General features: G+C 53.6%; 1 protein-coding gene across 1 annotated transcript; it reads left to right on the forward strand.

The window, feature by feature from the left end:
• Positions 1 to 7980: 7980 nt before the first annotated feature.
• Positions 7981 to 11848, forward strand: VDBG_08584 (hst3 protein; the record flags this gene model as incomplete). The annotated part of the gene is made up of 2 exons (XM_003001493.1): positions 7981 to 8224; positions 8712 to 11848. 2 exons carry the CDS (start codon positions 7981 to 7983, stop codon positions 11846 to 11848), a joined length of 3381 nt encoding a protein of 1126 aa, XP_003001539.1.
• Between the last annotated feature and the right edge of the window lie 118 nt (positions 11849 to 11966).

Consider the following 11966-nt stretch of genomic DNA (forward strand, 5'->3'; position numbering starts at 1 on the left):
ATTCCATGGAGGTGCCCGGGTAGCTTGGCGTAGGGCAAACCACCAAAGGGGAGAGACGCCTGACAGGGTGTTGCCAAATTCGGGTGGCCAGGTATTCAAGGCCTAGCCAGCATCTCGAGTCAGGGTGGTCGATCTGCCCCCATTCGGAACCGGGAGAGCGGCCGAGACGGAGATGGATGGTTGATGATTGAGATGAAGTGCGGAATCCGTACCCATGCACATTCATGCCCGTGCCCCATGCCCCAGATCGACACAACCACTTTTCATTTCGGCAGGCCTGTCATGCCAGCGAGATGGGTTGGGACGAGATAAGGGGCTAAGAGGATGAGGAATAATCGTCTTGTTGCTGGGCGCTGCCTTGAGGGAGGGGGACGCAAGCCAAGACGCAATGACACTATTGGTACCCGTGCGCGGTCAAAACGAAACGAAACGGAACGAAAGGAGCGTAGAAGAGATCACGGGACAGTCGATGTGGGTCATCTTGGGTGATGAGGTTCGTGGCGATCGTGGGCGTAGGCGCATGCCTGCGAAGACGCATCAGTCTGATCGGTAGTCGGCTGTTCGCGATACTAGCTGACTGATGACGTCCGGCTAAGCGCGAGGTGACAAATGCCGACGTATGGATGCGTTCGTGAGTGAGATGAGGGACGTGTGTGGCAAGATGATGGTGGGAGCAAATGGAAGCCAAGGGCGAGTGAGCTGGCGAAGAGTTGGTGATGTCGTTGCGCCCCTCACTGCTGCTTGCGTTGGTGATGTTGAGAGAAACCCTCACCAAGTGCCCATCGAGCATGGCCTGCCTGCCTAGGTACCTAAGGTACCCACCTACCTTACCTTTCAACCTGGGCAACAGCGCCCTCGAGGCATTGGCACCCACTCTTGCTGTCGGCGCCATTGGCGGAAGTGACGTCCGCCGGCGCAAGTGTCTAATGATGGGTGACTCCTCCCCTGGTTCAACTGCCCCTCCCGCACAGGTTGCCTTTGCCCCCTGCCGGCTCTTGCGGGGTGCTGCCGCGCTGCCATCACAGGCGCTAAAACGCCCTAAGACGCACTAAAACAAGCCCTCGAGCCGCAGATTCAGCGGTCTTGGTGGATCGTCGACTTGATCGGGCCTAGCCTTGCTTCATGGATGCTCCTTCCAGCTTTCAGCCCTTGACGTTTTCGCTCAGGCAGCTGCGGCCAGAGCACTGGGCTCGACTGGGTGATTCCTCGGGCGCGAGCGAGCGTGCGCAACTGCTCCATCCACGCTTCAGTCACCATCAGTCATTTCTCACTTCAATCACCAGGCGCAAAACAGCCCGGCCCAGCGCAAATCTCCAACTACCTCATCTGGGCTCCCTCCACTGGGCATGCCAAACCCATGATGGCGCGTTCGCCTCGATGCAACCTCAAACCCACCAGACCTACCCATCATCCAACGATCTCTTTCGAGTCCCGCCGAGGTTCATCCCACACCAATCTGACAGGTCGATCACTGGATGAAGGTTGCGTGGTCGTCGTTCTTCAAACCAGGGCTTGCCGTCTCTCCCAACCATCCCCTGCAGCTTCAGGCTTGACAATGCGGTGGTGACATCGGCTCCCGGCGTCCGTGGACATGGTTTGACACCTTGCCCTAAGCTCAGCCGCCACCCATCGTTCCACATGGCTCTACTACCCACTACGACACGATCGTTCGTCATGAACAGTTGATGTTGCAGGGCATCATCAGTCGACCTGGTCGACGGTGAGCGGCAACCTTTTAGCACTTGGCTTCAGCTGGGTCGGTCATGCAGGTCCCAGTTCGTTGTCATCCCCTGCCCTCTTTTCCCCCGTCTTCCGTCCGAACTCCGTCCGGCGTCATCACCTGCCATCACGGTCCCACCGTTTGCCGCTGCTCGCCAAGTTACAGCGTCACATCGAGCTTGGGGTGGGCGTCTGGGGGGGTTACAGCATGTTCGCTCCATCGCGTTTCATGATTTGGGAAACGAAATACCTTCAATGCGCGCCGTACGGGCGTTTCCCTATCTAGCCGTAGTCGCGATGAGATCTTCAGAGCTTGGCCCCATGACGCGCCGGTACGGATGGGACCATCGTGTCACACGACTGCAAAATGAATGACGATTTTCGCATTGCAGCGACGCGACCTCGCCTCTTGCGCCTTATTCCCTGTCTCCTTTCTACATGCTAATAAAAAAAACTCAAACGAGACAAAAGGCTTTTCATGGGCGGCTGGCGACAATATCTCGTCCCAGCCCATGGGAAAGGCAGTGGTCACAGGCGTCGGTCGGTGCCTCTCGGACACAACACACAGGGGGCTGCGATCATTGCCAGAGTTCGCGGATGAGCCATGCTCATTTAGAGTATACGTTGCGTCTTGTACCACTCCCCGACTGATCACCCTCGTACAGACTCAAGCAAAACGCTCATTCGGAATTCTGAGACTTTTGATTGGTATTTCTTAAACCCCTGCCTCCCATCCACAACAACATTCGTCTACTCGCCACGAAAGGTGCGCGGTGGTGTAAATGCGCTGCAGTCGTTGCCCCCTGGCCTCAACTGGCTAGCCACCTCACAGTGTCGTGGAGTCAGCTTTGCACCATCGAAGAAAGGAGGTTGTCAGCCGAACAAGTCACTCAATCACATGCCGGTTTTCCAACAATCTAGCCGTTATTTGGCGAGGGGGGACAGCCAACCTACCGGGTTCTAACTCCGCTTGAAGGGTGACAAGTGAAAGCCGACTGGACTAGAACAGGTCTTACTTTGTCGAGATCATGCACCTCAGGGGTGCTGTTGTGGCAGATCTCGTGCCTCGACCCCGTCGCGTCAGTATCCTTGGACTGAACACCGTAATCCCCAGTAGGCCTGGTGCATGGGATATATGGTCTTGCCATGGTAATCAAGGTTGCACGAAGGCGCGCTGCTGCGTAGGTTGCCTCTCTGGGAGTCTTTATTTTTTTTCAATTCCTTGCCTAGCATCACATGACCGAAAGTCAGCCTTCGGCTGGAGAACGAAATGCGTCGCGTGTTCATTCTCTCTACAGCATCTGTGACACTGGCCTCAAGCAAACTTCCAAAAACTCTCGCTAATCTGTTCCATTTAAAGCCCATTTTTTCATGCATCACGGCTATCGACATGACCACCGCCACGCATCCGCTCCTACGGGTCTGCGAAACCCGACTCATGTCACGACTCAGGCCAAGCCGACTCATGCTGCCTTCCGACGCAATTGTGCAGGATTCGGAAGAGGGCTCGAAAGTTAGCCTGACCTACACCCAACGAGCGATGGCTCCTTCTGTTCACACGTACCTTTTATTATGAACGGGCATGAGTTCGCCACAAATGCTTCGCTGGGCACAGGGATTTGCAACGCCGTCTGCCGCGAACACAGTCACACTGCTTGAGCTCTTGTGCATCGTCTCTGGATGTAGCGAGCTCCTCGTATCTCTACCAAGATTCTGCCCACACCCACCAGGCAAAAGATCGAACTTTCACTTACCAGCAGATTGCACCTGCTCCCCTACCGACCTATGTTGCTCCACGATCCCAAATAAGCCCGTCAATTGACGAGTCGCTTCAAGAGCGGCCATGCACGCTGCCGTCTCAGGTTAGCATCCTCCGAAGCTCCGAACGGCGGGGCATGCGGCTGCGGGAAAAGTCCCTGACCTGCATCTCAGCAAAGATGGAGGTTTATCGTACTCATTGAAGATAATGCTGGATGGAAGACTCTGACGCACAAGGTTTCGACGTTGCCACGTCTCAACGATGGTCTACAGTATTTCACATTGTGCAAGCCCTGCGTAGTACAGACAGCTTCCCGGCAAATGTACATCATCTAGTTTCTCCTACGATCCTGCAGCGATGCGTGTCCAACACAGTGTTGTTCAGAAACCGTCACTGCGCCCGCCCTCTAGCCATTCCATGCCTGTCCATAGTCCAGGCACGGTGCCACAAAGGACGACACAAGGGTGACAATTGCAGAGTTACACGGTACTCCTGCCCTCCGTTCCCTGATTCTCCATACCAGACCGAGCCTTCTTTGACTGCGACTCGCCAAAGCTGAGTTTCTGCGCCCGCGGCATCGCCTATTGGAACATTGTGTATTATCGTGGCGTTTGCGGCTTTCGATCGACTATGCAAGGCTCGGCCTACGCTGACCCTTCAGAGCACTTCTTAGGTTGCGATAACATCGCGACAGATTGGGCAGCCTTTCAAGGCGTCCTCGGACACAATGCACTCAACCATGCGACACCTGTTTCAGTAAGCTACCCAGTTATTCCTGAGATGCCCACAGTCGCCGGGCTGAGTGTATCACAGCGACGTAAAGTCGTTGTCGCGACTGCACTATCGCAGGCGGTCTGAATTGTCACCAGCTAGCTGCCCGAGTCAAGCGCCGTTAGCCCACTTCCACGTGGAGTCTGAGATGACGAGCTGATGTTTGGCCCTTAGCGCCCTCATCCACTGTGGCTTCAGGCTATTGTCAGAGTCCCTGTCGCGATGCTGCTCTTTTCAGTCTGCTGGTCCTGGCAGACGAAAGCCCCTTTCGATATTGCGAATTCTTGGCTTGCGTTCGGATGAGAGATATGCCGGGCTGTGCAGTGGGCCGGCACGCTCTTTCTTCTCTTATTTCCTTTTCGCCCCCATCGCAGTTTGGTGGCCCCTCTTCCGAATGATCGTTGCTGCAGCCACAGGAGAACCCAAATGAAGGAGTCTACCCAAGAAATAAAGGGGGTACAGCGATCTCCTGCAGGCCACAGCTCTGCTGTCGCAAGCGTTTCCCTCTTGTCGGTTCCGATCGCCCAGAACCAGGATCTAGAACCCGGCGGGCACAAGGAAACAGCCAAGTCTAGCGTGACACTCGGGGTAGACACAGCCTCTTCCGCGAACCTGCCACCCACCCTCCAGTAGATTATAGCGCCGGGACTGTGGCCTCCCGTGCCTTTTGGCCACGATGATCACGGTGCTTACGTTCTGTGGCAAGTTTGCAACCGCTGGGTTGAAGCGGGAGTTTGCATGATCTCAGACGCTCATACGGGCGTAACCCTGCCAGGCTATTTACAGGCCAGGCTATTTACAGTTGTGCTTGCGATACGCCAACGATACACCAATAGATCTGGTCTCTCTACAGCCTGGGTCATCTCCCAGCTAGTCTGGGCTCTCCTTTTGCCAGCCAAGCGCGATCAGCATTTCATCGTACCTTATCAAATAAGCTGAGTCGATAGTGCATTGCCCGGCTGCACCAGGGAGATTTCGGTGGATTTGGAGGTTGCCCAGGTTTTCGGACAGCTGTGCCATTTTGGGTAAAGCATCACGGCCGCTAAGAAAAAAAAACCATTAGAGTCAATCGAGGCGACGACACTTCCCTAAGTTAACCTCCACTCATCCCTTCGGGCGGCGACAGAGTCTGCATGGAGAATTGGCAATGAGGAATCCCATGCGAGTAATCTGTCGAAATGGTACACCTACTTCCAAATGGCGGTTTAAGTTCTCGATCGGACCCCGCCCTGCGTATTGCCACCGGGTATTCTGACGCGCGCACCTGTGCCTTCTCCTCATTGACCTGGAATCAGGGGGGTGCCGAACCAACAGCGAATGTTATGGGAATGAGGACGAACGACGAGTTCCCACCCTGTTCAAGCCACTGCGTTACTAGCAGCTATTCAACAATGATCTCTGATGCCGCCGCTTTGTGATGATGGGTGATATCCGACATGTTGCTCTCTCAAGAGGCCCCCTGAAGCTTGTGAGAATAGGCAGGCTAAAAGGGTGCTTGTGGCAACGTGGAAAAGACCAGCGGCCTGCTCAATAGGCTTTCGGCGACGCCCCCGAACGACGAATACACGCACGCCCTCGTGCGTCGCATCTGTCATGTCCAAATGCAGCCCTGAACGTCCCGGCCAGATGGGAATGTCTTGCACCGAACGACGCTGATTGGTTTCACTGGCGTTTTGATAGCCGAGCGCCGATGGGCCAACCTCTGTCGTGCTGCCCCAGCTGTTCGGCCTCGGCCGAGACGGTACAAGGTGCAGGGAAGCTATCTCGAGACTTCTATCATTAAGAGATATCGAGAGCCGGTTAAGAGGATCCAGTGTTACCGCTACAGAGCAGCGGAGATGGGGAAGGGGCGTCTGGCTTGGATGTACTACACACTTATCATTGATTTCCAGACCTCAAGCAAATACTCGTTATGAACCTGTCGGAAACATGTATTGGTACCTAACACTTGTACATAAAGAGTATCACTGGCTTTCTTTTTGATGATGGCCACAAGAACCTAACTCGCGTTGTGACTTCATCGCGTGCCACGGTCCAGAGGCACGCAATGGTGTGACCCGAACATGGCTGCAATTATACCTTCGCCCCAGCATGCTTGATGGCTGGCTGGGCCTACTAGTATGGAGCATGGCAAAATATGGTTTTGACATGGGGATGTGTCGGTTGCTATGTCGTCGCCCATTTCTCCAGTCCAGTCCTGGTCAACCGTCACGATGTAGCAGATGATTGAGGCCAAGGGGGCTTTTACTCAGCTCATCCGCAGCGTGCTACAGACGATGTCGTTGGGTGAAAGACATTACTTGCTCAAATTAGAAGCTGCTTAGGCATGGCATAGCTTTTCGACTTGTCGTTTCATTGGACCTTCGTCTCTTTCATCGGCGAGAGTAGGGAGTGAAGGGGGACAATCGCCATGCCCATGGGCAGTGAGGTTTCAAAGCGCGGCCTGCCCACGCATGCAGACTCCATCACCAATCCCGTCTGTTTCTGTCGGGATGGCTCCAGTACTGGTGCTCGATCATTGAATAGGCCAGATGAGGTGCAATGACATGATCTGGTGGTGGTTCACTCGCCAGCCCGGAATAACACCCTGGTACTTGAGAGTGAGCCGGTTTATTTTACCAAAATGTACTAATGTGCAATGTACCGCTCCAACCGTAGGAACAGGCCTTCCTTAGGAGTATAGAGCATTGCTACAGTGTTAGATTTTGACTCGTGACTGCTGGTACCGAACCATGCGTCTACTACAAGTGAAGGCACCTATCACATGCCATGTCTTCAGACCCAATTGCAGATTGAGATAAGCTATACGCAGTGAGTCAAGATACCAAGCAAATAAACGGCCGCCTTCTGGATCCGATAAAGACGAGGTTCTTATGGAGTTCATGTATAAAATGTTAACAGCCGCAATAACGGCGGGATACGAGAGTCGCCGATGGGGTCCATACAAGATCATATTGCAGGGGCAAAACTCATGAGGAGGCTACCATCATACAGTATACCTTATATCACGATCAATTTGAGATTATGTATTGGCCTTTTGAGGGCTATAAATGATAGATCACTAGAAGTCGATAGAATTGACGCAAACATGTTCGCGCAATTGTTCTCATCACCTATCAAGTCCCTACTGGAGCGACGGGGGGCATGCAGACGATATCCAGGCCGAGCAGGCGGGACGCGTTGATGCATTTATTTTTTATTGTACGTAAGGTAGCTTGGTTGGTTGATAAAAAGTATACCGATTCACTCCCTGAATCAGTTGATATGGTTTCGTCGTGGCACAACCAAATTTAATGCCCCCTCATATCTAGCCACAATAGCAGACCTCCAGGCTAATCAAGAGTTGGTACGAGTGCATAAATATTACCGAGAAATAAATTTACAAGAGGTTGTTAAAATCAATAAGGTTGGAACTCTTATCTGGTTCGTCGGATCTAATGATACTCGGTGCACGTTTTGTGCTTTGCCTGGAGGCTCTTCCCCAAGATCTTACTTACCTGGCAATAACAAGTTGATGAAGTGCATATGGTCTACTATTAATGAAAACCTCGGCCACGATATCATGACACCATCAGAGATTCCCTGATTCGAACCTGGTAGTCATCTGGTCAAAATCAAGATGCTTTGGCCCTAGAATCACGTCAATAATAAGTTCATCAGGAACCGATAGTCCATACCGGCCCGCTACATTCGCCTTGATTATTTTGGCTACACTGAGAAAATAAGGCCTGATGCCAGATTTATTAGTTCCCTCACGATTATTGCACCTCTGCAGCGAGCTGTATAGACAGAAAACCGAGGTTCGAGCCAGGAATGTTCTGTTGAAGTGCGACCCTCCGACGAGTCCACGAGCCCCACCTTCAGCTTATCTGATGAACTGGGCTTATCGCGGACCCACAGGAGCTCTTGCGGCGCCACCTCCGCGTTTTGTTCAAGTCAATGCAGGCGGCTTGGCATGCATTGGCTACCTAGTATGTAGGCATCGCGCCGTGATCGTTCTGGTACTGGCGCCCGCGCTTCACCACAACATCAACCGACACCAACCTCCGTCTCTGACGACGACCTTCCGTTCGAACGCTTCTCCTCGCCCTGAGGTAGACGCCACAAACTCCTTCACAGCAGACTCTAGGTAACATATGGGTATCGCATCTTGTGCATACTGTTTGGATTTAGCCCGAGAGCGGGTCACGACGCGTCAAGCAAGCCACCACCTCCGCTTCTGATCTCCCATCAGCACAAGCTGCCGACACGACAATCAATCGCCGAATAATAGTCAACAGACAACCGGGGTCCTTCCTCTTGAACCACTGCATTTCTCAAATCCCGCCCCGAACAACGCGTTCCCAACCACAGAGTCATTCCTGACGCGTCACTGTACCCGATTTCGCTTCGACTTCGACTGGAACCCTGAGGACTTATACATTCATGGCCACTGTCATATTCGCAATACTTTGAGAATTAGCGCCTCGGAAGGAGCATGATTCTAGACGGAAGTCAAAGCTCTTCCAGAACCTGGGCTCATTTGGTTTTGCAGCGCGTCCTGAAGGCAGGAACCAGGAGGAGGACAACGGGCTTTTGTGGGAGGGCAATGGGACGCGGGATCGCCCAGAATGCCTACTATCCAGGTGTCGCCAGATGCAGATGAGCTGCTACAGAGTGTCGCCAGTGGATTTTGAAGTCGAGAAAGATCATTGTTGTGACTGGCGCCGGCATCAGTACCAACTCTGGAATCCCCGTAAGGAGGCGCAATGGTTCAGAATATCTCGAGAGCACCGGCTAATCATTGCCCAGGACTTCCGATCCGAAAATGGCCTATACGCGCTCATCCAAGCGCAGTTCGACGCTGCGAATAAGGATCCCGCTTCCCCGACTGCCCTGACACGATCAAACTCTAGCACCTCTGTCGGTTTGACGGAGTCGCAGGAGGATGGCCCTCCAACGAAGAGACGCAAGCTTGAGAGAACCGACGATACTGTGCGGCAAGCTTCGCCTGGCGCTGTTTCCTCGCGAACGCAGGATGATCAAGTTAAATGCTTGAGGAATGGAGATTATATCAAAACCGAAAGCCTACATGCTGAGGAGCCTATGCCCAGTCAAATGACTGAACATCATGGGTGCGCGCGGCGAGATCAAAGGGAAGATGCAGATCAGACCACGGAGGACAACCCTAGGCACACTACTATCAGTGGTGCCGTATCTGATTTCATGTCCGAAACTCTGTGCTTTCCGACCACCAATCTGGGCATGATGGGGCCATCCCGAGCGAAGCGCCATGAACAGTCACGCCGTCGCAGCAGTTGGGGGCATTCCTCGATGTCAGCCAGCTTTTTGTTGACAGCAACATCGTCGAAACCAGACCAGCACCCGCGGACGGCGCATATGTCGCCTCATCACCCAGCCCTTCAGACGAGCAGCACGAGGGCAGCATCGCTCTCGCCTCCTTTGAAGCCGCACCACGATGCCAACTGTGGGCGCTCAGAAATATGGAATGCAGCACGGAGAAGAAGGGTATCCATGTCATCCTTGACGCGCCCGCTTGATGACGAAATTCTGCAATGGGCCTGGCATCTGCAAGATCAACCCGAGTGCCCGTCCAAGGAAAATCCGAGTAACGAGCAGCCCCAAGATTCATTACCCCAGTTGCCAAAACTTCCACCATCTATGCCTTCCTCCATGCTCCCGGTCTCGCGCTCAACACCAAAACAAATGCACCTACCCTTCACGTCTTCACCTTTGTCATCTCCACTAGCAAGTAGTCAAAGACCCAGGTCTTTCCTTGCCAGGAGGAAGGCCAGCGAGGTCCACACGCCTTCACGCTTGGTACAAATACCAATGGCACATGATTCTTCGCCTCTTTCGTCGCCCCCGCCAGTTCTTTTTGACCCATTCAATCAGGTGTCTTCGTCAACAAGCCAGCAAAGCTTGAGTGCAGCTGGTAGCACGACTTGCTCAGAGACTGACGAGACGCCGCCATCATCCCGTCCATCCTTGGTATCTCAAACCTCGAATCCCGTGCGATCTACTCTCCCTAACATCAAAGGGCGAGATCTTTTCGATGTTTCTATTTGGTCAGATCCATTGAGGACATCGGTGTTCTATACTTTTGCCACGACCCTCCGACAAAAAGCTCGCGATGTGCAGCCCACTGCATCGCACCTCTTCATTAGCCATCTCCGTGACCGCGGTAAACTCGTCCGGTGCTACACTCAGAATATCGATCAGATTGAAGAGAAGGTTGGACTTTCCACGTCCCTTCAGCAGGGTCCAGGAAGCCGCGGTCGATTCTCGCGTAAATCTGCAGGTGGTTTCTCAGCACCGAGCTCGCAAGGTGGAGAGGGTGAGGCGAACGAACATATCGTCAAACGAGACGCTGCCAATGGTGGAGTCGAGTGCGTATTCCTCCACGGATCTTTGCAGTCTCTTCGGTGCTTCCTCTGTGGGCGCATTTGTGAGTGGGATGAGGGCGGACGATCTGTCGAGACGCTATCCGGAAGACAACCCGAGTGCCCACACTGCGTCGGGGCCACAGTCGCCCGAGAGGAAAGGGGCAAAAGAGCTCTTGGCGTCGGCAAGCTCCGACCTGACATTGTTCTTTATGGCGAAGAGCACCCCAACGCGCATCTGATCGACCCCCTCGTCAAGCATGACCTCGCCCTTTATCCGGATTCCTTGCTGATCCTCGGCACGTCGCTCAAGGTACATGGACTAAAGGTTCTCGTCCGCGAGTTCGCAAAATCGGTACACAGCAAGGGAGGCAAGGTCATATTTGTCAATTTCACCAAGCCGTCGGAGAGCTCTTGGGGTGACATCATTGACTATTGGATCCAGTGGGACTGCGATGCCTGGGTATCGAATCTTCAAGAAAGAGTCCCTTTGTTGTGGCTGCCACCAGGAACCAAGCTTCCGGTGCCTGGCAAGAAGAAACGCGAGAGTACTGGTGAGACCAAGGCTGCAAAGAGGCGGTCTAGTGGCGATGTTGGCAAACCAGTAGACACGAGTGATTCAATCATGCCGGACATGAAAGACACGGACGAGGACCCTCATCATGATCCTCTTGGCCACCTGGAACAGACCTCCAAGACAGCTGCGCCGCGACGACCGCAAGTTATGCGAGAAGATAAGCACAATGCGGCATTCTTGACTTGGCAGATAGCAAGGAACCTTCGAAAGATCACTGGTGACGAGTCACCCTTGGTATCTTTCTCTTCATTACAAAGAGACGCGCGGCTAGCTCTCTTTAGCGGATCGACTCCCTCATCTCCGACACCACTGGTACCTGAGTGCTCTTTGAGAACGCCCCTGCCGGACACGGCAAGAACAGCGGCTTCGCACAGAACCTTGTTGCCGTCGTCAGCATCATGTTCTGTGTTGCCCTCGGCTACCATCCTGTCCCGAACGCCTCTGCCCACTGAACCTCTACCAACACCGGCGACAGCGAGGCGGGCATCGGATACTCATCAAGAAACGAAGGAGGAGCAACCACCAGAGCCTGAGTCGTCCGTGGCTACAAAGAAACGCAGAAGAGACTCACGCCGTACCCATAAGGCGCCGTCTTCGGGTGCTGAAGCGAATGTTTCTGCGAGAGCTTTAAAAAGATAGCAGGCGCCAGAAAGCAAGGCCCCGGTTGAATCTATGTCTCGAAAGAAGATGTTCAACCAGCTGAGCCTGTGGATGGAAACAACGGGCAAGGTCTGGGTTGTAGTTCTGACATTGAGTT

The sequence above is a fragment of the Verticillium alfalfae genome, genomic scaffold (assembly GCF_000150825.1).
Source record: "Verticillium alfalfae VaMs.102 supercont1.12 genomic scaffold, whole genome shotgun sequence".
NCBI classification, from domain to species: Eukaryota; Fungi; Ascomycota; class Sordariomycetes; order Glomerellales; family Plectosphaerellaceae; genus Verticillium; species Verticillium alfalfae.